The sequence below is a fragment of the Pelodiscus sinensis genome, chromosome 1, assembly GCF_049634645.1.
Source record: "Pelodiscus sinensis isolate JC-2024 chromosome 1, ASM4963464v1, whole genome shotgun sequence".
NCBI classification, from domain to species: Eukaryota; Metazoa; Chordata; order Testudines; family Trionychidae; genus Pelodiscus; species Pelodiscus sinensis.
This window is the reverse complement of record NC_134711.1, coordinates 119,431,046-119,458,108: the sequence shown is the minus strand read 5'-3', so window position 1 is coordinate 119,458,108 and position 27,063 is coordinate 119,431,046. Positions and strand designations below refer to the sequence as shown.

The 27,063-nt window shown below is 42.0% G+C and overlaps 1 protein-coding gene across 2 annotated transcripts in view; it reads left to right on the top strand.

The window, feature by feature from the left end:
• The window catches only part of ITPR2 (inositol 1,4,5-trisphosphate receptor type 2), a 319,703-nt gene that overhangs the window by 228,911 nt on the left and 63,729 nt on the right, over positions 1 to 27,063 (top strand). For both annotated transcript variants that reach the window (XM_075898795.1, XM_075898803.1), the window contains exons 38-45: positions 2,377 to 2,485; positions 6,310 to 6,497; positions 7,932 to 8,115; positions 9,047 to 9,303; positions 9,504 to 9,704; positions 11,962 to 12,072; positions 13,934 to 14,029; positions 16,722 to 16,838. In XM_075898795.1, the coding sequence (XP_075754910.1) occupies positions 2,377 to 2,485; positions 6,310 to 6,497; positions 7,932 to 8,115; positions 9,047 to 9,303; positions 9,504 to 9,704; positions 11,962 to 12,072; positions 13,934 to 14,029; positions 16,722 to 16,838 (1,263 nt within the window). The remainder of the gene's footprint in view (positions 1 to 2,376; positions 2,486 to 6,309; positions 6,498 to 7,931; positions 8,116 to 9,046; positions 9,304 to 9,503; positions 9,705 to 11,961; positions 12,073 to 13,933; positions 14,030 to 16,721; positions 16,839 to 27,063) is intronic.

Genomic DNA, 27,063 nt, shown 5'->3' with positions numbered 1-27,063 from the left:
TCTTGTCCAAGGAAAGGGTCAGTCACCATCTTGCTGAAAGACCACAGGTGATAAAGACTATCTTAAACAAGTCTTGAACTGAAACTCGCTACATTAAGTTTTAGACTTTTTATTATTAAACAGGTTTTTTACTCTTTATTCTAAACCATACCAGGGCTGTTTTTAAATTGCATTGTTGAATGCCAGTTAAAGTAGCAAACTTGAATATTGATGCCTTCCAGGGGTAGTGGATATTTAATAGCTGACCTGTCCATGAGAGGACTAGACAGTTCAGCACATACATTGGGACAATTCAGGAATGGGGATGTGCTGGCATTAAGGCTGATGAAAGCCAGAGTGTGACAGGTTTGTTACTAAAAGGCTGCTGGGGTAGAGCTGCTGGATCAGAGCTATAGCTATACACATACACCGAAGGTGTAACCTGCTTGTGAGTGACCCAGGTGGGGAGCTACAGCAGCAAAGCATTGAGGCTTACAAGCTTGCAGGGCAGGGTCGGACAATCTCTTACTGGTCTGGATTGCACCCTGGCATGTGACAGTTACATAGCTGCTTTCAGAAGTGTCTCCATAGCATTGATCTACTGCTGTCTGTTCAGGACAAGACAGGTAAAAAAGAATGAAGAGGAGGCATCAGATGCTGTCTCCTGAGCAATAGGACTGCAGGTGTAAATCATTCTAAATTACTAGTTAAATGTTATTGGGCTTCAATGGTTTTTGTTTTAGAACCAGGATATTATAATTGAATAATGAAAGTTGTGACTTTTGACATTGACTTTGTTTTTGAAACTCTCATACCAAAGCCTTTTGGTGTTCTTTTCACTGCCCTGTGACTTTTTGTATCATTAGCCATGGCACTTCAGTAACTGTAAGCACATTGCATAGGGTGCTGTGTACATTATTGCACCAAGACAGCTAGTCAGTCAAGTGGTCTGACAAATGCTGTCCTTTCCCACTTTATGGCATTTAAACATTCCCAAATGCAGAGTCCACTGTGGAACAAATCTCAGTCTGTGGAGATGGGAACTTGGAGTGTCTATGAGTGGCTGAAGACAAACCAAATGAAAAAGAACCCTTTTTACTACTTCAGTGTAAATCTTGGCTTATAGAAGGAGAGATTCAGCCCCTGTGGGCTAAGAAATAGCTGTTGTTTTGTGCAGGCTGGCTACATGCATAGAATATTGTGTGCTGGTTCTTGCTTGGTTTTAACAAGTCCATTGTGCCTGAGATGTGTATAGCACGGAACGCCTTCCGAGGCATGATATTACTGTTAGAAATATTGCGGAGATAACTGGTTGAGTGGGGCCTCCCAACCATTTTGGAGGAATGGGTGGGTCTCACTTGCCTCCTTTCTGTCAGAGTAATCAAAGGAGTATGTCAACTGGAAAGTCTACTGCCCCATAGTTACACAGGCAAATCAGTAAGGATTTGACATATTGGAAGAAACTGAGATTTCCATTGGTGGGCATCTAATCTCAGATATGCTGATGACCTGACGCTCTTTGCTACAATAACGAAATCATGCAACAAATGTTGGAGTCTAGAAAAACAGTTCATGAGGAGTATGAACTATTCCATGAAAACAAAATGTCTAAACGTTGACATGAATACCAAAACATGATGCAAGCAGGTACCACAGTTAATGGACACACTGTGGAGGCATTAATTTAAGTATCTTAACTCGTGAGGAGATGGTAGGATGGTCGGTCTGTGGAAGATCAGCTGCACAATGCTTGAACCTAGTCATAGATCACTAAGGCTTTAGAAAATTCTGCTGTGTCACCAATATTCAGACACAAATAAATTAATTTACTTATTGTGACGTTTCTGAAACCATGGGTCCCAACCAGGCACTAGATCATAATGCCACACACTCACATTTGATCTGGCTACCCTTCCATCGTGATGGAGGAGCTACCAGACCAGAAGGGCACTGTGCCTCCATGTGCAAAGAAGTGCCTAAAATGGGGAGCTAGATCCAACCCCATGAGATAGGAACTACCACTGTGGGATGCATGCATTGAGGGTTTGTTCTCTTACGCTCTTCCCCCAACCCATCCCAGGGCCTCCCCTAGAATTAGGATTGTGGTGCTGGGTTAGAGGCTGCATATGTGCCATGGTGGGTTGTAGAACCAGATCAAAATGTAGTTGGTGGGTTGTCTTATTAAAGAATTAGTGTATTGAAAAGCAGCTTAGAAAATTTGACATGAGATTTGTTAGGCAGCAACCTAATTCCCCCAGCTACTATCACTAGTTATATATTTGCTCTTTTATATAAAACAAGTTAGTAGAATATCACTTTGGCAAACAGCATTGTTTTCCAGAAAGCAGAAAATGGCAGCCACTGTATCTCATGCTATTTTTCATCTTTCTCCTAAAGGGCAACACTTTAAGGAAAATACTTCTAAATCGTTACTTTAAAGGAGACTATGGAAGTGGCATGAATGGGCCTCTTTCCGGTACCTACAGCAAAACTGCGCAAGTGGGAGGTAAATCAACAATGACCATTTAAGAAAAATAAAATATATGTTATCCTATTTTCTACTCAGGTGCATGGTAAATGCTAAGGGGATTTAGTCAGTAAATAATTCAAACAACTGTTGACCAACTGCGAGAGGAGCAGAGCTGTCAGCCGACGGCCAGGGCAGTGAGTCCCTTATGACCGGCTGAAGTTCTTTTAAATTGTGCTTGGTTCTGTTACAGCAACTGAAGGAGTCAGGTTAAAGCTTAAACAGTTACTATTTATTGTTACAGGGTAAACTTAGTTGTTAAATCCTACTTCTGTGTTACAGATAACACAGACACTACAAAGGACAGGACAGAAATTACAATAATAAGTCACTTACAGGTACCATGAAACCCTTTGGTTCTCTGAGCTCTTATTAAATGCATGCAAAATAGACACATAGCAGGTATATATTCTCACCCCTGCGTTCCAGACTTGGCGTGGCCAGCGTCTTTCTCTCAATCCCTCGGGAAGAAGTAGGGCGAGGTTGGGCGTCCCACAGACCTCGGGAGACAATCAATACCTGCCAGCAGGTATAGATGATTGGAGCTCAAATGGGGTGGGCTGCTGAACTTCTTTTTATACCCCTTGGGTCATGTAGGCTTCTTCCTGGTTTCAAGTGGCCAATTAGGAAAAATGGCTTTGAATGCCAAGTTTCCCACGAAGGGTGCAAAGCATAATTTACACCTGGGAAAATGCAGACAATGGGCACCTCTGGTATGTGATGGGCGAAGATTCCTCTCTGGGACAGTGCAGGCGTGTCAATTACTGGTACTAGCCATCAGGGCGACGGGAGGCCCCGGGTCATCAGCTAGCCCATTTACTGTCTGGTTTTCCCAGGGCATCAAAGGCTGACTGCCTTTCTCTTGCTCTCTGGGGGGGGGGGGGGAACCAAGATGGGGTTCGTGGAAAAACAAGATGGGGTTTTGTGTCTGGCTACAAGAGCCAAACGGTGTTAAATTGCGTGCACCTGTGTCAGACAGTTGGCTTGTGTTTGCCAGTCCCAACATAAAGAAAAATAAATATACCACTCAATCCAAATTCAGACTGGCTGTGCATAAGCATTTGCCAGAGAATCTGCAGTCAGTAGCAAGAGCAAAGAAAAGTTCTCCATACCTAGCCTTTTTCAAGGGGCATAATATGAAGGTCTGTAGATAGTAATAATTTAAGCAGTCAGGAAGAGGAGACTCTACATAGAGCAGTGTTTCTTAAACTGTGTTCCATGGTACACCAGTGTGCCGCAAGGCAGTCGGAGGTGTGCCGCAGAGAACAAAATACTTCAAAATGGCTGTCCTTAAAGGGGCAGGCGACTTTATTATTATTATTTTTTTTCTCAATAACGTCCCTCTCCAATCTCCTCTCCTCCCCCTGATTTTTTTTTCTCAACAACAACAAGAAAATCCCTGGTGGTGTTCCTCATAAAAAAAAATTGTTTGGTGTTCCTCGGTCTTAAAAAGTTTAAAAAACACTGGCATAGACCTAGATCATGTTGCACTTTAATGCCACTTTTGCAGCCTGTATTGTACATTTACCTGGCTTCGTAGGGTGTGTTTCCAGATGCTGGTCTCATTGTTCCTATTAGGAATGTAAATGGTTAACTTGCAGGGGCTGGAGCAGCTCCCCACTTGCCCTGGACAAGGCGGCTGCTCCAACCCTGCGGGGACCACCCCAAGAAGGGCTGTGTGGGCTGACCAGAGCAGCCTCTGTCCTAGGGGGGCCCAGCTGGACCCCTGCCACAGGTTACATGTTGGCTCCCTGGGAGCGGGGCCAGTAGGACCTGCCCTTTCCATGCTCCTGGGGAGCTGACCTTGCTGGACCTGCTCCCAAGGAGCCAGCTTCAATGCATAACATGCAGTATAAAAGAGCCCGCAGCAAAGCTTCCCCAGGAGAGGGGTTGGCAGCCAGCCTTGCTCTTGGGGAGCCAGCTTCACTGTGGGTTCTGGAGTATAAGCTTATATGTAAACTTTATACTGCAGAGCCTGCAGCATGTGTAACCGCTAGGAATTTTTAGCAGTTACACAGTTACATTTTTAAATGACTTTTTACATCCCTAGTTTCTATAGACACTTCCAGATGTTGGCTCTATGGAAATATTTACAGTCAATGCCCCCTGGACCAAATTCTGCTCTGTCATTCACTTGTAACCCATTGAAGTCTATTGGTTGCATGCATGCAAGAGTAGAATATGGCGCTGTACATTTACACTGTGTGTCTGTATGTTTATACAGTTAATTAATCTGTTAGTGGATATGGTAGTGATTATGTGTTCATTCTGTTTAGCTGTAACATGCATGAGTTCTGAAGTGTATATAGTCCAATGCAGGACATAAAAACGTAGCTAGTATTAATGAGCCATCATAAGGACAGATACATTAATATTCTGTCCTGATTAGTAATATGGGTGGTTGCGGAGAAGAAGGGGTTATTTGCTTTTGTTTTCAGTTTGCTTTCTAAATGATAAATACAGGTCCCATTAGGACTGGAAGATTCTCAGATGACCATTGTACTGGAGAAACAGTCACACATGAGAGTAAAAACTAAGCTATGGCAAAAGAAAGGGATTTTCATTCAGACTGCTTAAAGCCTTTTTCTTTTGTTTGATTTTTATGAAGAGCTCGTTAGTTGAAGTGACTAATTAACACTTGGAACAAAGATAGCTTTTTGTTCAAGATCAGGTTCCGTTGCCCCTAGAGTTAATGCATCAAAGCTCACAATAAAGAACCTTAAGCCCTCCCATAGTTCCTCAGCAAAATCAGGGAAGGCAGAATTTGACATTCCAAGGCTGTAGTGAGATGCGTGCTGTAGCACTGCGGCGGAGACACTGCCTACACTGATGGGAGGGCTTCTGCCATCAGCATTGGCACGCCACCTCCCTCAGAGGTGGTAGGTGTGTTGACAGGAGAATTCTCCCTCTGATGCAGCACTATCAACACCAAGGGTTAGGCCTGTTTAACCGCAATGTTCAGGGGACTGGATTTTTCACACTCCTGAGGGATGTATTGATACTGACCTAATTTTATATTGTAGACCCGTTCTTGTAATTGTCATGCCTTGTTAACATTTGCATAAGCTTTATCACTTTCCTGTAGCAGTATGGTTAAAATGGTACAGTCTCCCTAGTATAGATAGTTGTATCCATTGAAGTGTTTATGCCAGTGCAATAATAATATCAAACTCTGATGTAGCTTCCCCGTAAGGGACGGGCAAATATGCTGTACTTGCATATGGCACTTTTATATAAGAATAACCATGCCCAAAGTGTGCATGTGTGTGTAGGGGTGTATTTTTAACTATTTCCACGCCTAACAAAGATTGTTTTCACAATACGAAATTGGAGTGTAGATCATGCCATAGGTTTAAAAAAAAGGGAAAAAATAAAACACCCCTAATCAATATCACCTTTCAGCCTATCTTTATAATTCATAAAAAAGCAAAAGGGCACATGGATCCAGGCCTTCAAAAGACCTTGCAGCTTACCTTGAAAATATACAATAATTAATCCAATAAAAATGTGCTTCTGTGAATAAGTTGCTTAGGCTCCATCTTCATTGTTGTCAGAATTACTCAGTGTTGCTATGATTTTGATCTTGCATTATTTCAGGTTTGCTTATTCTTTTATTCTTGGGGCCCAAACCTAAAGTAATCATTTATGCAGAATTATATAAATCAATGAGAGCTTTGCCTGAGTAAGAATTTCAGGATTAGATTTGTTATATTGCTGCTGGAAATTGATGTCCAGTTATAAGGCAGTTTATTTTAACATGTATACACAATGCCAATATGAATATACAGGATATATATTTGCAGGTGGCTTTTCAGGACAAGATTCAGATAAGTCTGCAATATTGATGTCTGATATTCAGTGCCTTCTGGATAAAGAAGGTGCATCGGAACTAGTCATAGATGTTATCGTAAGCACCAAAAATGACAGAATTTTCTCAGAAGCTATCCTACTTGGTATTGCATTGCTTGAAGGTGGAAATACACAAACACAGGTATTTACTTCTCATTCATTGCTTCTGAAATGCATGTATCATGGAGAAAAATTAAGACAAAATTAATATGCTTTTGCTAATCATGCAATATCTTATTCTGTAGATACCTCAACAGTGGAAAGCACTTTTAAACTGTTTCTTTGTATGTAGTTCTTTGTCTTGTGACCATTTGAATGTTATCTCCTGTTATTTTGTTTGTCTTTATGAGTTTAAGCATTTTGAAGAGTCATTTTAAATAAACTGTACCACCACGTCAAAAACACCAGAAAAATTAAATACAGGACTATGTAGCACTTTAAAGACTAACAAGATGGTTTATTAGGTGATGAGCTTTCGTGGGCCAGACCCACTTCCTCAGATCAAATAGAGGAAGAAAATTGTCACAACCATATATACCAAAGGATACAATTTTAAAAAATGAACACATATGAAAAGGACAAATCAAATTTCAGAACAGAAGGATGATTGGGGGGGGGGGAAGGTAAATGTCTGTGAGCTAATGATATTAGAGGTGATAATTGGGGAAGCTATCTTTGTAATAGGTAAGGTAATTAGATGCCTTATTCAGACTCTGGCGTAAAGTGTCGAATTTAAACATGAATAACAGTTCAGAGGATTCTCTTTCAAGTGCAGTCTTAAAAGGCTTTTGAAGCAGGATGCAGGTAATTCAGGTACACTAGACTAACACGGCTACATTTCTATCACTATTCAGAAAAATTAAGTTATTTTCTGAAAAAATTTAAAGACACTTCTCAAAAGTTTTAAAAATAGAACTAATGTAAAAGTGAGGGGTTTCATAAAACCAGTATTCCATTTTAAAAGTCATGTTTATTTAATACATGTAACACAGTTTAAGGATTTTAATTTTTGTATTTTTTGTTTTGTAAAAAAGATGTATCTTTGGTAAATCAGTCATTCTGTTTCCGTTTGAAAGGAGTGTGTCCCTCTGGGGAAAAAAATCTGTAAACTAGTTTGAAAACTAGTATCTGACAAAGAAGACTTAAAGAGTTTGTGTAGTTTAAGCTCTACTACTACTACTACTAATAGTAACGATACTATTATTATTACTGTTTTGTTATTAAATGGGAATGTCACTACAACTGTTAAAAATGGGAAATTTCACAAATAATTTCACTCTTTCTTTTCAAAATTTAGTATTTTGAACGTCAAAAATTGTAACCAACAAGCAGTCAAAATAGCATTGAAATCCTCCCTCCCTCGTTTTTCCAAAATTTTTAAATGTTCTTAATGTTTCAGAATTTGAAATATTATGACCAACTCCGAGGATTAATATATAAAAGAATTAGGTTGTCAATACCCAATTTTTTTTGTTAGAGTGCATAATTTAAGGATAAACTAGTATTTAACTTGTTTTGCTGAAACTGTTTCTCCTTGTTTAAAATCCTGATAGCTAAAGGATTCCTTTTCTTACAGTATTCCACTTACCAGCAATTGAACGAGCAAAAAAAGTCGGAAAAATTCTTTAAAGTTCTACATGACCGCATGAAAACTGCTCAGCAGGAAATACGAGCGACAGTGACAGTCAACACTATTGATTTGGGTAGCAAGAAAAAGGATGATGATAGTGACCTAATTATATCTGCTCCAAAAAGGCGAGGTAAAGGGGAATTTCTCTAAAACAGAGGCAAAAGACATGTTTTTTTTATATGAACAGCATGTAGAGCACCACTGATACCATACCTACTTTGCAGAGCAGCTACAGCAGACGCTGGGCTGCTGAAATAAAAGTACATGATTGGAAACTGAATGTTCTTAATGCAAAGAATTATTCACAGTTAATTGCTGTCATTTCTAAATTATGGGCTAGATCCTCAGCTAGTCATATCCGAATAGCCCTATTGAAGTTAGTGGAGCTACAGCGATTTACACACACAGAGGCTCTGGGCCTGTATTTTTACACCAACAGAAATAAAGCTGAAACTAAGAGGCCAAGTCTACACTACAGAGATGGAAGCAGCCTCTATTGATCTTCTGGGGTTTGAATTAGTGGGTCTAGTGAAGACATGCTAATATGAACTACGAGGGTTCTCTGGTTGATGCTGGTAGTCCTGCTTCTATGAGGAATAAGAGAAGTCAAAGGGAGGGTATTCTTCCTGCGACTTCCTGCAATGTGGATGCCGCCAAAATTCAAGTTAAGATACTTCAACTTAAGCTACGCAATTAACATAGCTGAAGTTGCGTATCTTAATTCAAACTTATACCATAGTGTATACCAGGGGAAAGTGCTGTTCATAAGAGTTATTCCAGTCATCCATTGTTCTCATCATCCATTGTATGTGGAAGAAAGATGGCAGATTTTTGTTTTAATTTACTGTTTCGTTGTTAGTTGAGGTTTATTTGGAACGTGTTATTCCTTTGTGAACATTAATATTCTGTTGTATGCTACCCAGAGGTCTTTAGGCATTGAGTACAAAAAAAAAACAACAACAGCAACCCCAATCCAAAACACCCAAGCAGTGTTGTTGTTACTTATTATTTATAATGAATTGAACCAGGGGGAAAATGGGAATTATCATCTTCATTTACAGTAAGGGATTCAACACTGCACCTGAAACAGGGTATGAAGGGGCAATTAACAGAAGCATCTTCTGCAACATCCAAAGCTTACTCTGTGTATAGAAGAGAAATGGACCCAGAAATAGATCTTATGGGCTCAGGAGCAGATGCTGCAAATACAGAAGAAAAGTCCACAGAGGAAGCAATAATGAGCCCTGCTATAACAATCATGCAGCCGATACTGAGATTTCTTCAGTTGCTATGTGAGAACCACAACCGAGAGCTCCAGGTATGGTTCTGTAAAATAATGCATAGGTGGGAACATTTGTGCATTTGATTTCAATTTTTGTATTTCTTCACTTCTGAGTACATAAATACACAGTGTTTTGTGTGTGGTGAAATCTTCACCTGTTCACATGGCAAGTGGAAAATTTACCATTAAAAGATAAGGCTATTCAGGGTCTGTGGCTGATCTCTTTTATCTTTCAGACCTTCTTAAGAAATCAGAACAACAAAACAAATTACAACCTAGTGTGTGAGACTCTGCAGTTTTTGGACTGTATTTGTGGAAGTACAACAGGAGGCCTGGGCCTGTTGGGGCTATACATCAATGAGAAGAACGTAGCCCTGGTGAACCAAACCCTTGAGAGCTTGACTGAATACTGCCAAGGCCCATGTCATGAAAATCAGGTAGCTAGAATAATTGTTTTTTTGATGAGGAAGAATTAACCTGTGTGTTATGTAACCGTTTCATATTCTTAATAATTCAAGGTTTAAAAGGCCTTTGAAAATGCACTTCTATCAGCGCTTGGACTCGTTTCCTCTAATCAGGTCTTCTCTGTAGTACATGGGTCTCAAACTCATGGCCTGCAGACCGTCTTCAGCCAAAGCAAATTCACACTCTGGCCCAGTTCCCGCCCGCCCCAGTTATCCCTGAGTCTCTGTTCCTCAGAGCATGGGGTGCAATGGGGAGGACAAGGTGGGCCGGTGGCTTGGGAGACAGGGACAGACACACCTCCTGGCCACCAGGACTCCCATACTGGATTGTGAATATACTCTGGCTGTAGATGGACTGCAGGCCATGAATTCGAGACACCTTCTGTAGTGCTGTAAACCTCATTACCGGAGCGGTCGACAAAGGCTTCCCTTGTCCACCATGCCGCGTCTAGATTGCTGCACTGTGCCAGATCAGCTGATTGTCGGCACAGCGTGGTGGCCATTTTTATTTTAATGAAATGGGGATTATTTAAATCCCCGCTTCTTTGACTGTGCCGAGTAAACTACTTTACATGGCTCCGTCGATGGAGCCATGTAGTCTAGACGCACCCAGGGAGAGGCAGGTGTATGCTGCCATACTTTTCTATACTCACCAGTTACTTTAAGGCGTGTTCACTGTTTACTGACACAGATTTAGGGACCGAAGCATGTTTGACTTTAAACACATGAACAGTTCCATTGAGGACATTTAGTTACATATGTGCCTAAGTGCTTTGTGAGATGGAGTCTATAAAGTCATATACAGGTTGCACCTCCAAAAACTGGAACTCTCTGGTCCGGCAACATTCATGGTCCTGCAGGACCACCGATGTTCCAGGATCAGAGAGTCCCAGTGTACTGGGGGGGAGTGGAGGGAAGGAGGGAGGGAAGGTGACCCTTGGATCCCGTGCAATGCAGGGAGGTGCGGCATGCAGCCCACCTGGTCTGCAAGGTGGGGGGCACCAGGATTGGCGCATGTCTCTGTTGGGCTGCGGGTGGACCAGGAGTTGGCGTGTGGCTCAGCTGGGCTGCACAAGTAGAGGAGGGATGGGAAGCACAGCGCACAGCCCAACTGGGCTGCTTTGGAGGAGCCGGGAAGCCCAGTGTGGGTGCAGGGCAGGGAGACCAGAAATGACCGCCCTGGTGTGACAAAAATCCCTAATCTGGGACCAGTCAGGTTCTGAGAGTGCCAGACCAGAAAGGTCCAACCTGTACACGAGTCTTCTGACACATGTGTGTTCCATGCCAATAGGGAGGATAGAAAGAAAAAGTAAATGGTACCAGTCTACTTGCACTGAGTAAATCAAAGAAAAGGTGTAACAGAAGGTGTAATTTTTTTTGTTATGGATTAGTAATGGAGAAATTTGGTGTATCGAATTACAAAACAAAAGCCTTTTCTTAAAACTGAAATGGTTTGCTTTTGGATCATAGAGTTTAACATTCATGTTACTTCCTAGTATATATCGTAGTTGTCTGCAATACTGACAATCAAGCAGCCTTAATTCATACTTTAAAAGCCTAAGTGCACTGAAAGTTAAATAACTGTGTTTGCTTAAAAACTCATGGGTCAAACTATTCAAAAACACAGAGATAATTAGAGTACTGTAAAGGGAAAGAAAAATGTGTTTTCAAATTAACTATTTATCTAGCTTCACAGAGAACCCTGGTAATGAAAAAAAGATTGATTGTTTAGATTTCATTAGCTAGATCTGCTGTGAAGTAACTAAGGAATAGTGATTATGCTCTTTTACACGAGTTGAGCATGTACATTTCAGAGGCAGACACTCAATGCTGTCATTTCCAACTCATTTTTCTTTTTTTTTCAATTTTTAAGACTTTTCTTTGCTATTGTTGTAAAATATTGTTTTTAAAATGTTAAAAAAATCCCACAGGCTGTTTTAGCTTGACATTTGTTATAGCTTAAAAGATCTAGTTGTGAAATGTTCAGTTATCATTAGCCAGAGCTGTAAATTTCAGGTGCTGTACTTTTTTTTTTATTATTTAAAGGAAAGCCTCTACTCCATGAGGTTGATCCTCTCTCCTATGGCCAGCTACTTGTTGCTTTAAGGCTACCTCACACTGCCCATCGGGTGAAGTACTGCCACAGAGTAGTCTAGGAACTGGGCCCTTGTTTCGAAAACTATGCTCATATTTGTGCTTCTCTCTTTTCTTTTTTTTCTGTTTTTAAAAGACCTGCATTGCTACCCATGAGTCTAATGGAATTGATATTATAATTGCACTGATCCTGAATGACATAAACCCTCTTGGCAAATATTGCATGGACCTGGTGCTTCAGCTAAAGGTACAGGAAATAATTCTATTTACCTATGCAGATTCAAGTAATTTAAAAAATGCCTAAGCAAGAGAGCTAGGCTCTCTGATGCTTATCTACTCTCATGACAGCATAATATACCAGGTGGAATTAGTAAACAAATTAATTCAATTCAGCTCATCTCAGGCCTGCGGATGTGGGGAGGATAGGGGACAAGGAAGGCAAAGGGGGCAACTACCCTTGGTTCCAGTGATTCAAAAGGGCCCAGGGCTTCAAGCCACTGCCACCCCGGAAGTTGTGTGGCACCTGTAGCCCTTTAAATCACTGCTGGAGTGCCATGTGGTTGCCTCTAGCCCCCTCCTCCCCTACATCTGAGGTCCTATCCTTTCTGGGAGCACAGAGCTGTCCCTCCCCTCACCTTGTCTAGTGGCCCAGCAAGACTGTGGGCTCCCCTAGCTCAGCTGACCCAGTCATTTTGGCCCAGAGAATTTTCTTTCCATTCACCATCGTATCCAGGAATCTACCTTCAGCTTCCTCCAACAACTCGATCACGCAGAGACTGGGTATCTACTACAATAAAACTCCATTGGTCCGGCATCCAATGCTCCGGCACTCCTGATGGTCCGACACCATTGTGAAATGCTCCGGGCAGCCGGACAATTGGAACTGCTCTACACCCGGCTTCCCCGATTCAGCCACTGCTGAAACTGACCAGCAGCTGAATCAGGGAAGCCGGGGGCAGAGCAGCTGGGGTGCTGCTGGGTTGATCCCGTAGCGCTGCCCCTCGGGGCTGCGGGACCAACCCGGCAGCACTCCAGCTGCTCTTGGGGACGCCTATGGAAGAGCAGCTGGAGTGCTGCCGGATTGGTCCTGCAGTGCCTAGGGGCGGTGCTACAGGACCAACCCGGTAGCACCCCAGCTGCTCTGCCCCAAGCGTCCCTGATTGAGCCGCTGCTGAAACTGACCAGCGGCTGATTCCAGGGACACCTGGGGCAGAGCAGCTGGGGTGCTGCTGAGTGGGTCCCGTTGCGCCGCTCATCGGGGTGCTGCTGAAATTTTGATTAAACTCATTTTAACATCTCTAAGGGTACGTCTACACTGCACCTGAAGCTCAAAATACATTATGCAATTTGGGCTATGGCTTATTTCCTTACTCCTCGTGGAATGAGGTTTACAGGGACTTTGGAATAGCGAGCCCGTTATATTGTGAAATAATGGGTGTGCTCAAAAGATGTGGAATAGCTTTTTTGGGATACCTGGTACTCTGAAATAGTGCTGCACTGTAGACTTAGCCTAATGGAACTGTAGTTCAAAGACATGCTATTTTAGACCTGGGGGACAGCCGTGTGAAAACTAAATAGTTAAAACTACTGCCAGGAATCGAGGAATATGCTCAATACTTGGTTCTCAGCTTAAATTTGAAGATTATGAAATCTGTTGATTTTATAGCCTTTCGGGTAATAACTAATTATGCTTTAAAAAACAAAAAGGGAAGGAAATGTGCGTCGTGGGCAAAACCTTTTGTATAGTACACTTTGTAATTATTACCTCTGCTCTCAATTGCTTTAACAAATTGACAAAAACCGTGAAGTGGGCAACAAGAACAGGTACTGTGATCTCATTTCTTGTGCACCATGCAGAATAAAAGTGTTTCTTTTATAATACCTCTTCCAACATATCATACATAGTTAATTTGCTCTGACGGGCATTGGCAATCTAAGTCAGAGGGCAACTATTCACTGGGCCAGTACATAGAAGATACAAGCAGTTTAAAATGGTATCCACTTAAAAAAAAAAAGTGGTCCTAGTAATCTCAATTAAAATGAATGCAAGGTTCATTAATCCATGAAATAGATTTTACATTTGCATTAATTTGGTTTTGTATCTTTAGAACAATGCCTCCAAGCTTTTGCTGGCTATTATGGAAAGCAGGCATGATAGTGAGAATGCAGAAAGGATCCTTTTTAATATGAGACCAAGGGAACTGGTAAGAAAACTTCTGAATATTCATAAATCTTTTGGCTAAACCCTAACCCCCAAAACTCTTATCACTGTGTTTGGTAAAGGATTTGTGGCTAAACTGATGGCCACATATAGAGATAGTACTAATTCTCCAAAGGTATTTTAAAAGGATCAAACATGCATGACTTCATTCTTTACAACTTCATTATTTTTATCCAGGACAAGCACTTTTCTGTAATTGTTTCCTAACTAAATTATCAGACTCCAGTAAACTGTCTTCAAGTGCATTTTGTCAGTAACTGTGACATTAAGCTTGTACCATTTGTTTTATGGCACTGAGAAGAAAGCACATGCTTCTCAGGCCAAACAAAAATGTCAAAAACATTTTTACTGTGTCTCTGAATAGGGATAATATTTGTAATTGTCCCCCATGAATTTCTGTTATGGTGGAAAAGCTGGGGAAGTGGCCAGTTCCATCTGAAATGGACAACTTGGTGACTGCAAAAATCATGATTCCATCCTGCAATAAGATCTGTGCGGACAGACCATTGGGCCATGTAGAGCATTTTGAGTGAGTCAGGCTTCCCCACAGGGTTCTCTTGCAGAGTCGGAGCCTATGCAAGGTACAAAGAAATTATATTTTTCTGTACTCTCTGAGAGGCCTTAAGATCCCTGACCCTCCCAACGACCTGTCCCAGATCCCTGCCTTCCATTTCTCTTTGACTGTTGCATGATACACAGCTTGCTGGTGAGTGAGTGAGACATGTTGCTGCGTGCTTCCAACTGGGAACAGGTTGTGAGTATCCTGCATTATAAGGTCCAACAACAAGGTACTGCCTGCAGCATCTGTGATCTTTAGCCATTGTCAGTAGCCTCAGCAAGCTTTCTTTAAACATACTTATTTCAACAAGCAACCTTTCTTGAGGCCCATGTTTTTGGTTGATTTCTCACTAGGGCAGAAGTTTTGAGAGAGAAAAATGTCGCTATTTTGAGCTTCACAAAATTTAGTAGAAATTAGTATGTTTTTCAAAAGATGTGCTAAGTTCAATCAGTGGTCTATCTGGTCTGGTGGTATGCCTTTGACCCTGAAACTTTGAGGGTAAGACCAAAAAAGCCATGTAATTGTACAGTGTTGAACATGGAGAGGAAAATTCCTTCCTGACCCCTCTAAGCCATTAGTTTATCCTTTGAAGCACATGATCTGATTACCTTGGATATTAAAAATAGAAATGTTGAATTTCACACAAGCTCTTCCACAAAGTTTATTGTTAGATTTTAATCTTAATTGTTGATACTTTAATTTTTTTTTGTCCTAGAAACCAATTTTTATACCTGTTTCCCTGGAGACCATTAAAAAATATTAATGCACAAATTCCTGGCACTACTGAAGTTTGTGACAATTATGCTGTTGTTGATAGTGGAGCCAGGATTTCACCCTGTTAGTATAAAAGACATTTAGAAGGTTAAAATGCAGCCCTCCCTGTACAAAGCTTAAGAAAACAGGGGTGGAGTGGTACAAATTTCCATCCCAACACACAGCTAGGTCATGAGACTGTAACACAGCCTCTTGGTGGCTGCTATTCCAGCCTATGGGAATGCTAATCAGTATCTCTGTGTACTCTGTGTAAGCGTGGATCCTGTCACCCTACTCTGCCCCATTCCCTGTGCTGCTTCCGAATCAGCTTGTTTGTCATTTATGTAGAAATACCATATGGCGCCTACCTGCCCAACCCCCTCTTCTCCCACTGCAGGGCTTCACTATCTGGCTATCTAAAGTACCTATTGGGCCCCATTACTGTAATAGATGGGCAACTCACAACCTTGAACGTATTTATCCCAGCAACACCTCTGCAAGGTAGGGAAGTATTGTTATCCTCATTCTGTAGGCAGAGAACCATGGCAGGAGCAGGAGTGGGGAACCTCAGGCCTGGGGGCTGGATGCAGCCCCCATATTGCCTTCACCTGACCCCCCTGAGGCTCAGGGATCCCCCCCCCTGCATTGGGGAGCCTGGCTTGGACTCTAGCTCCCCTGCCACCCACCCACAGGGCTGGAGCACACAAAATCTATTAGCCTGGGTCCCCTTAGGCTCTGGTGTGCGAGGGGAATGTGAGGAGTGTCTTTCTCCGTCTCAGGGGCTTCTCACTTGTGTATGGCCCCCGACTGATTTTTCTGGGGGTCAGCAGCCCACAACCCAAAAAAAGGTTCCCTACCCCTGGTATAGAGAATATAAAGCCCAACCCCTAAAAGTTGTATAGGCACCTAACAGCTATTGAAATCAATGGGGCCATCTTTGAAGTTTTGGGCCTTGTCCAGGGTTACACAGGAAACTAGGTCTCCCGGACCCCAGACTAGCAGTCTAACCACAGGCCATCCTTTCACACTGGTAGAGAAAATCCTCCGCATCTGAATTAATTTCACCTGAAATACACAAGGAAGTATCAGACTAGATTTGTACTGCATACTTAGCAGGTTATCTTAACATGGCAAAGCACAGAACAACAAGGCAGAGTGCAATTGGTTGAGTTAAGAATAAACAAAACACCTCCTCGGGCTTCTGTTAATTCAGAATGTGCTATTCAGGGTATGTACTCTTCCTGTAGGACTTAATGGCACCTGTCCAAATTTGATTGGTGCACAATGAGCGCATCTGAACACAGGACACATTTTTAATACAATTAAAATATTTTACCTCTCTTTAAATTTATTTCTTTTAAAGGTGGACGTAATGAAGAACGCATACAATCAGGCTTTAGAATGTGAGGAACAGGAGGAGAATGGAGATAATATTTCACCAAAAGATGTTGGTCACAATATATACATATTGGCACATCAGGTATATATTTTTTGTTATTGGGTGTCTGTGTCCATAAAAAAAAACCTTAAAGGCTGCCAGATTTCATTACATGTTACCCAGCTGTGTGCCTCAAAAATTAAAATTTTGCCTATCTTTGTCTGCAGAATAGCACTTATATAGGGTATCATTTTCTCTAGAGTGTCTTCAGGCAAGGATCAAGGTGTGTGGTTTTGTCGTGTGGTTGGGTGGGTGGGTGCTATTGAGAGGTAAAAACATAAAATTGAGTATACGTTATCTTCTCCATTCTGTCTTCTTTTGTCGTTTCCTAGTTTGAGTTCCGATTCACATCGGCATGTAAAAATAATTCATCTTAATTAAAGCACAAATTGAAACCGATTATCATCAATTAGATTTTAATTCATGCCTTCTATTCTTACATTAAATTAATTTTAGTAAAAATACTAATTTATATCTGTTAATTTATGCAGGCAATTCCAGTAGTGTAGCAGTATGAATATTTTGTTCCTTCTGGATTCTGCAGTTGTTGTGCTGGGTTTTTATCACACGCCTTTTGTGCACTGTAACATACAGATATTTATTTGTATGGGACACTAGGTGCCAAAATAAGTTATTCTGTTGCCACAAATGAGAGAATAAGATGTTTTTTTTCATGGAAGAAGAAAAGGTTGCAACTTCAGTAACCAAAGCCCTACAATTATTTTTTGGCAGGCAGCTAGTACTTGCTGTTCCATATTAAGGACCGTATCTTTTGTTGTTACTTATTTTTTTAGTAAAAGAGGTGTAGATTGAATGTATTATACGTAATCTGTGAGACTACAAAGCTAAACATATTCCTTGAAATGTGAGTAATTGAACTGAAGAAGAGGAGGACAGGTTATAATTACACTAATAAGCTGAGAAATTTAAATTACGTACACTGTTGTGTCATCAACATGTTCAGTGAAGGGCTCTCATATTCCTATTATGTTATAGAGAGCCATGTTTAGCTCTTTACATCGCTTGCCCTACCAAAGACAATGGGAATTTTGTGGACCTTGCACCTTGTATAATCATTTGCACTATTGATAACCCTAAGTTTTGCACCCACTTGGTGCTTGCTGTGCCTGATCTCAAGGACTACCAAAGACTCAAAACAATGAGGAATCAGCCATTGAGAGTACAATAAAGGGCTAAGGCCATATAAGAAAAGATGGCTGGGATACTGGTGCCCTGCCAGGGGATACTCAATTGCTACCGTGAAAGCAACACCAGTTCCCTATGTCTGATCCTTGACTGGGCATTTTGGTTACATCCTGGATTGTGGCAACAATTCGCTGCTCTGCAGAAGAAAGCAAGGATATTGGCTTGGCAGGAAAATCCAAGTATCCGATTCAGATTTTACAAAACTGACTTCCTTTCCTGCATTTGGATATCCTAGTAAACGTGTTTGTTGATTATGTTTACAGTTGTGCAGAACACCTTACAACCACATAACAGAGCATTAGATGAATAAAGCGTACTCGTTAGGCCCTTCCCTCATGCCTATTCATGAAAAGCTATGATTTTTGGCTAATGAAAACAAATCTCTGACTACCAAACTCTTTCCACTTGTGTCCCTTCAATCACTCTGGGCTGGGCAGGATATGAACTTTTGTCCCTTATGAGTAAGATCATTGTTGCCTGGTTCCTATCTTGGCTCTGTTCTCTAAACACACTCTAATGTTATCTTATGTATAAACAGCTTACTGGTGTCTATACCCTCTGCTCCATGTAGTTGACCTTAATTTACATCATATTTCTTTGTTCTGCTCCTTGCAGTTTCATGGTTTGGTTTTTTACTGTTTTCGCAGTTTGTACAGCGTTTCAGCTGCTTCCGAGCAGCCATCTATTCTGGTTACAGCATTTGTACCACTCTGCAGCAGCAGAGTCTAGCGTGGAGTTCCTCTTTCTGTTGCCACAGACTCATGCACAGACAGTTTATTTTGGAGCCCTTAGACTTTCAGTTTTTGCCGTGGCTCTTTTAAAGGCTGCAGGGGGTTCTGCATTTTGCCACCACGACATCCTTTCCTGCCCTTCCTGTGGTTGGTTTTACCAGCAGCACAAGACTTTCTTGTAAGTGTCTGACCTGCTGTATGCACAGAAAGATATAAATCCGTCACAAGGGAAGTTGCAGACTGTGTTATGGCCTCGCATTGAAGTGTAAGATCTAGCCCCTTACCATTAATTGTGCAACATCACATAGATCAACATGTCATCTTCTCCTCACCCTGCTCTCACATCTATCCTCCCTATCCTTCTCTGGAGATCACGTGGGACCATTGTTCGTGCTGTTCGCCTCCACTGACTTCATCCCTTTCCTGACACTGCTGCTACACGCTTTTCCTGTCTAGTGCATTGTAAGCAGAGTGGGGAACTCAAGTCAGAGAAAACAGAACTGAGCCATCCCTGGGGGACCAGCTTAATCAGTTCTCCCATACTACACAGGTGTGGGGGCTGGGTCCAAATGCAGCCTTTCTGTTGCCCACAGCAGTAGAGAGTGGTGACGCAAATGGGTGCTTGCTAATTGCATGCTAGGGGAAAAAAACATTGTTACCAGATGGACAGCATGTGTGATGCTTTTCACAAGAATCCACTATGGCCAGACATTCCATGTGTCCATGTTGTGTTCAAGCTCGTTGCTCAGAGTCAAACCTTGAGGTTTTTCTCGGTTACTTCTTTTTCCGGTTCCTCCAACACACTTGGATGAATACCATCCAGTCCTGGCGACTTCTAGATGTACCAGTACCTGCTCTTTTCACACCTCAATCAAAGGAAATTTGTATGGCATTTGTCATAATAATTTAAAATACAGTCTGACTTTTCTCTTTTGTGGGGTTAGAAAAGCTCTTAGCAAGGAGAACTTGCATGACAAGATACATCTGTGAGGTGATGCAAATCCAGACTTTATAAAGGCTTCTGATACAGTAACATGCAAAAGTTGGATCTGTGCACTGACCCTTCTAGGTTAGTGTTAAATGGGTAGTTGGTTAAATGGGTGCAAGAATAATGTCGTCATGTGTGGCAAAAGAAAACATCCTAATTTTCACATTACCAGTTGAGACTGCAGAGTTGGCCATTAAGGCTTTCAGAAGTTAATAAACAGAGCAAATTTTGCTGTTATGGAGTCATCTAAGGTCGTGTTGCCCAGGGTGGTGACCCTGTATTCAAAGTCAATCATTTTAATAATCTTTTTCTGTTTATGGTAAAAGTCAGAGTAAGAAATATAATGGTGATAAACCTCTGTAAGTTATTTTAGTGTATTTCAAGAAGCTGATGGAACTTACTTGACCTTTAGGGATAAGTGTGTGCAGGAAATGGAGGAATGAGATTTTCTTTTGTTTTAGACTGTAACAAAATTTTCAGTGCCTTGTGACCCTGTTCCATAATTGCCTGTAATGACAATCTTGAGTCACAACCAAATGGCTAAGAAACACTGTTGTGTAGGGTGTCATCCTTTTCAAGATCATGCCCTGAGTATCTTAATCCAGCAAAATATTTAAGCAAATGCTTAATATTAAGCCATGCTTAAGTGTTTTGCTGGATTGGGGCCAGAGAGAATAACTATGGAATGCCACAATGCCTTTTTTGGAGCAGATGATATCTTCCTAGAAAACAGAAGATTTTTTATAAGGTTAAATTACAAGAATAGTTAAATATCTCAGGAATGCCAGAATTACTTATATAAATACGATAGTCTCCTGATGGCACCCATACCTAATGAAAGCATGCTTTCCTCTCATCCTGTGTGGTTAGAAGAAATTAATGCTGCTTTATGTCAGTGCAGGTATGCTGCATAAACAAACATCAGCTTGAACCAAACAATCTCCAGTAGCCTGGCACAGTTGGAAGTTCCCTTTCATTGATAAATTCTCAAAGTAAACAATATACAGTAGCAATTTCAGTTAATGGGTAACTCATACACATTCCTGTCTGGTGTTAATTATCAATGGAAAGAGGGGAAACAAGTAATTCAGCCTTGTACGTTTGAATTGCTTAAATATATTAGTAGCAAAGTAAAGATTTCTTGTTCAAATGTAGCATGAAATATCTAAATTCCTTATTGCCATCTTTGCTATGCATAATGGTAGATTAATAAGTCTATGCATGAAGAATATTTGTTAAATAACTAATATGCTAATAATTATTGATGGCTTGCATTTATACTTTGGAAATAAAAGCGCCCTGCTACCTATTTAATAAGAAATAATAATTTTGTTGGTTCAAATAGGATTGGTTTGAAATTGAGATCTTTATTGGAGAAATTTCAAATAGTATTTGAAATTCTGGTTACCCCCATAGTTAAAAATATAAGTACAGGTTGAACCTCTCTAGTCTTGCACTCTCGGGACCTGACTGCTGCCGAACCAGAGAATTTGCTGAACCATAGGAGGTCAATATGTCTAGCAGCATTACTAACTCTTCCACTGCTTACTGGGTTCCTAGAAGACATTTAGGGGTTAATTAGAGCTAAATAACAGTGCAGAACACAGAGAGCCAGGAATGGTGGCTGTAAACAAACTTTATGGAACCGCCGGAAACCTGGCCATGCCCAGGATAAGTGGATATTCGGCTAACTAAAATCATACTGGACCACGGATTTTGCCGGTTCAGAGAATGCTGGACTAGAGGTTCAACCTGCCATATAAGGCCTTGTTCTATGATTATATATTTAAGCACATTAAATCATTACATTTCCTCCAGTAGAGGTGAGCATAGCAGGGGCAGAGACCATCCATTTGTTCTGTGGATGTACTGTGGATGTACAGTGCCTGACGCAACAGAGCCCCAGTCCACGACCAGGGCTTCTAGCTACAGCAGTACAAACAATAATAATTCTAGAAGTATTTAGGAATCACATTTGCCTTTTATAGCACATTCTCTCTGAGGACTTCAAAGTACTATAAAACATTTGCTGCTTACATTTTCCTGACAACCCTTTGAAGTAAGATGCCAACGAACTGAAGGCAACAAGTCATGGGCTTTGATGGGAACAGAAGCCAGGTTACCTGATTCCTTAAATCCTTTGCTCTGGGCTAATCTGTCTTGCATGCTAACTCCATACCAGCTACCATTCCAACAAGGAGGAATTGGCGTATTATAAATCAGAAATGCACCATTGCTGATATCTTCACATTCTTTAGAAGAAACCGTTCAGCCAATTTTTTAACAATTTACTTTCCTGTGCTACTAATAATCTAGATTCTGAAAGCCAGGAGAACTTCAATCATATGATTGTGTCTGTATGTGGGGAGAGGTGGTATTGATTTTTACTGGGGCGAGTGGGATATTTTTCACCTGAGAGTGTAAAGCAGTTGCTGGCTATCTTTGAGTTGGTAATGCTTTTGAATTTTGCGGAGGTTCATATAGCCTTGGATAGGTACTTTTGTGTATATATTTATATATGTAAATATATAAATAAAAAGAAACATGCTGAATACAGATAAATATAATTTTGGTCAGGGCAAAAGAGAGTCATGAATGGGAGATTAAAGTGTTGGGGCTGAACAAACTTTCTGTAATTTGATGGCTAGGGAAACTAAGGGGCACTTATATATAGCCAAATATGAGGGAAGAGGACTCAGTGCATGCTGGTCTTTGGTATAGGAATCCAGAGTTACTGACTTGGCTGCACAGGCTGCAGTAGAAAGCAGAGCAGTGTTCCTCAGAAAGGAAATGTGACCAGACAGGAATAGATTTATGGTGTAACTGATTGACTAGGCTGACAAGAAATGTTGCTGAAAAAGAAAGAAGTGAGTTCCTTAATGAAGCATTTGAAAAAAAAACTCAAACAAGGAGGAGAAGGGTTGTCATTCCAGCAATAAGAGTCTCCATTAATGGCATGACATGAACACTTGGTGATTATAAGGAAAAGATGGGGGTGCGAGCCATGTGAGAGGAATGTGAGTCCATAGAATGGTTTCTTCCCCTCTCCCTCACTTGTCTGATTGTCAACATTCCCCCTCTATCATCTGCCCCATAAATAAAACTGGGGGGGGGGGGGAGGGAAGAGAGGGCTCTGTGCACCAGAGGATTTGAGTTGAGGAGCAGCTGTCAGCTCCAGCAAGAACCCTTTGGTTCATGATACATCTACACAGCCCATAGCAGTGCCACTCCTAGCACTTGGGCTAAGACCTCACGCTACTGCCCAGAAAACAACTGTGTAGCTGTTGCAGCTTGGCCTGCAGCTTGGGTTCTGAAGTCAAGAGAAGGGGGATGGGCTTCAGACCCTAAGCTGCAGCTTTAAGTGCTATCTATGCAGCTGTTTTAGTGAGGTCATGCAAGCCCACGTCTGTGGCTCAGGTTGGAAGGCTTAATTGTGTGGGCTGTGTTAGACTTACTTCCTGGCCAGCATTGTCTACTTCTGTAGAGACACTGGCTGCTGGTGGATGTGTCCTGGCTACCACCACACCACTGGAGAGGTGATGATAACCATGTTGTGCTTTACTAGCCATACTTTCCCCCCACCGCCCCCACTCCCGGCCAGTAGATTCTGGGTTGCTGGAGCCAGGATTCTGCTGACAACTAACTGGTGTTAAATGTGACCCAGGAGCTACCGGTACTGAAAATTGTTTTAATTCTCCATTTTTTAAAAATAGGCCTGTGGCTAACTTACACTAAAATCTTTCTGATATATGGAAGCAGGAAGTCCAGAAAAAAAGCCACAAGTCCAGAATAACTGATCCACAGCTGGTGTAAATGAAGTTACCCTGAGTTATACTAGGTGAGGCTCTGATTCTCTTCATCTATAGGTAGCACTTAATTTTGTGTAGCCGACTAGTCCCCCATTTGGCAGAACAGTCCGAGAGGTCTCAAGACTTTAATGGGCCTGTCTCCTCCCAAACAGTTGTGTGTAGCTAAGGAAGAGCACAGTACATACTTGCAGGAGCACTGCTAAGATTGGAGTTTAGAGCATGGTCCAGGGGAGGGTGGCACTGAGCTGGGAATGGGAAGATGTGGGTTTAGGTCCTGGCTCTGGTCCTGACTCTTTTTGTGATCTTGGCCAAGTCACTGCATCTATTAACCCACCCTTTATCCGTCTTGTCTGCTTAGATTGTAAGCTCTTTGGAGCAAGGTTTGTCTTTCATTGTGTGTATGTGCAGCACCTAGGAGAGCAGTGCCTTGATCTTGTTTTAGAGCAGGACAGCTGACAGGAGGGGGGCAAAGAGGAAAGTTGCCCCCCGAGTCTAATGATTCAAAAGGGCCTTGCGGCTCCTGTCTGCTGCTGCTGCAGCAATAGTGCAGCCCTGGGCCCTTTAAATCGCTGCTGGAATGCTGTGGGGTGTGCTCCAGACACCACTGAGGGCTGCCTGGGGATAAGGGGCAGCCCTGAGGTTTGGCTGTCCCAGCCCCTCCCCTTCTACCTGAAGCCCCACCCGCTCTGGGAGCACAGAGTTGGACTGCTCCCATCTTGCTCAGGGGCCCAGCAACTCTATCTGTCCCCCCGCCCCCACTTGTTTAGACAAATAATGAGTAATAGAAATATAATCTTAGAATCCCCCAGCCCCGTGGGATGAATTGCATAGAGTAACCCTGAGTGCTTTTGAAAAAAAGTCACTCTCTTCCTGCAAGGCAAGTGGAATTTAAGGCTTCAGCGCTATACTTTTAGCGGGCCCTTGCTGAGGCTTGCAGTTTTCTTTCCCAGCAGAAAAGCATTAGCTGATCACATTGCCAAGGCAAGGCGCTAATGGGGACCTGTCCCAGGAACTGTGACTGTCAGGGGATTCCTATCCCTGGCTGCCAGACCTGAAATTTTTGGTGGAACTTTTATTTTCTGCCTGTTGTTTTGTAGTTCTCATCCTGATGAGGCAGTCTATGGCATGAAAATGACACTGGCTAATTAAATGTCAGCAGAATCAGAAGCTGTTGCAAGGCTTTTGCGCTCAGATTGCCAAGATTGAAACAGAAACCAAGGATGCACATCACCCTCCCTGCAGCTCGTTAGGATGGTATATATCTCTACCTTCAACCAGCTCCAGCATGTAGATACAGTATGGAAGCTGCAACAGGGCCTTGACACTAACGAGCCCCTGAAAGCTTAAACAAATGTCTGAGACTGCCGTTCATTTGCAGGTAGAATCCTTGGCAAATTGTTCTGCATCTTTTTCTTGTCCTATTTTCTTGACATTGGCTTCCTGCTATTACCCAATCATTTACCAGCCATTCCACAATGGAATGGAATAACATGGGACCCAGTGTCCTAGAGGAGTCCTGCAGATTTCAGTAGAACTCCTTGGGGCTGGAAGTGGCCATGCTGAGAGGATCCCACTATCGGCTTGGGTCCAATGGCTATTGCTTACATTCATTGCCTTCAAAATGTAATAAGGTCAAATGTATCACGTCCATCCTCTGTTTGGGGCCATTAAGGTAGACACGATTAGCTGGCAGAGGGTTCCTATCTTTAACTTGAGTTATCCTGAACCTGGTGTGCATATGATTTGTGGTTTTTAAGATCTCTGTATCTGGGAAATACAATTTACTGTAAAATAAGGGCCCATAAGGCATACTAGAGAGAATACCTGTCATACTAATGTGTGTCTCTGCTCTGAAAAGTGGCAGTCAGATGCCAATCTCTCCTTCAAGAGACTTGCTGCTCACTGTGTGTATTCACAGTCTTATCTGCTCACATTAGTGACGAGCATATAGTTATTATTTTCTTGGGGGAATAAGCTGTATTCTCTTCTAACTCCTGTTTCACCTGTAGTATTTTTCCCTGACTGGCTTCTGAAGGACCCACTTCTTATTGGGACAGATATTCCGCTGGTGTAAACTGGAAAAGCTCCATTGTAGTCAACAGAGCTATACTGATTTGTCCTAGGCAAAAATCTGTCCCATTGCATTTACGTTCTGCTCGCAGTTCCATTGGTGCTTTCCACGGAAGCCATGCTGCCAGTAACACTGTATTGGAGGGCAGCATTTATCCTGCAGAATCTTCATTACTGGTGACGCATATGAAGCAGAAAGAACGCCGCTCGGCTTTCAGGCTGAGTCTGCAGAGGTGAGAGTAACAGTGAGAAAAATCATTCTGCTTCTGAACTGAGCAAATTTGATCCAGGTGTCCATAAATGTGAAACCCCACCATGCCATTTTTACAGTCACTTTTCAAAGTAGATTTTCCTTTAAGTCGCTGTAAATCACAGTGCAGAATACTAGCTGCACAGAAATACATGTAATATACCACTGACACATTGTTTCTATTGCAGCAGAGGCATCCTGATTAATAGAAATATACATGGTGTTGAATTGTAACCATGCTACCAGAGATGAAGTCTTACATCAGAGTCTGAGTGAGGACTTGTGCGTGAGAGGTGTTCTGCAAAGGACTTATTTAAAATTGGGTTATTGCCCTTTCAGGGGAAGTGTGAACCTGTAGAGATTTCCAGCTGGCAAACTCTGTCTTAAAAGCTGATGACAATTTCTTTACATCAAGAATGGAAAATTACTTAAGACGTGGGTAGTATCTGAGGGTAGAAACAGACACTTAATCATAGTGGCTCTTGTTCTCCTGCATAGGGTTGTAGAAACTTGGAGCCTGTTTTCCCTCCTAGAGTATGGCTAGTGGCATTAAATTGTTTTTTTTTTCCTCTGAATCACCTGCAGTGATGAGGCTGACCTACTCCGGGTCATTGATTTGTTGTGGTTCCCAAGCATGAGCATGAGTTGCCCTCCAGTCTGTTCTTTCTATCTGCTGATCATCACTTAGTTGCTGGCTAATACCACTAGCTTTTATTGGATGAGTAAGAGTAAGGTAGGATGTCTAGGATGGTGTCTGTCTAGAATGAGCGACGAGGAGTCCTGTGGCACCTTATAGACTAACTGAAGTGTAGGAGCATAAGCTTTCGTGGGCAAAGACCCACTTCGTCAGATGCATGCGTCTCATGCATGCGTCTCATGCATCTGACGAAGTGGGTCTTTGCCCACGAAAGCTTATGCTCCTACACTTCAGTTAGTCTATAAGGTGCCACAGGACTCCTCGTCGCTTTTGCAGATTCAGACTAACACGGCTACCCCTCTGATACCTGTCTAGAATGAGAATTGCACCTCCACTGTTCGCTTTCCTTTGCTTTCTTAGCACATACTGCTAATTTATAGGTGGCTAGTGTTGTCCAGATGACTGCAATAAAAAGGTGGGATTTGGAAAGGGAATATTGTCACATTTTGGTTTGCATAGCCCCCTTCCCTTTATCAGTCCCTGTAAACAGCTATTCTACGGGGGGAGGTTGGTTGT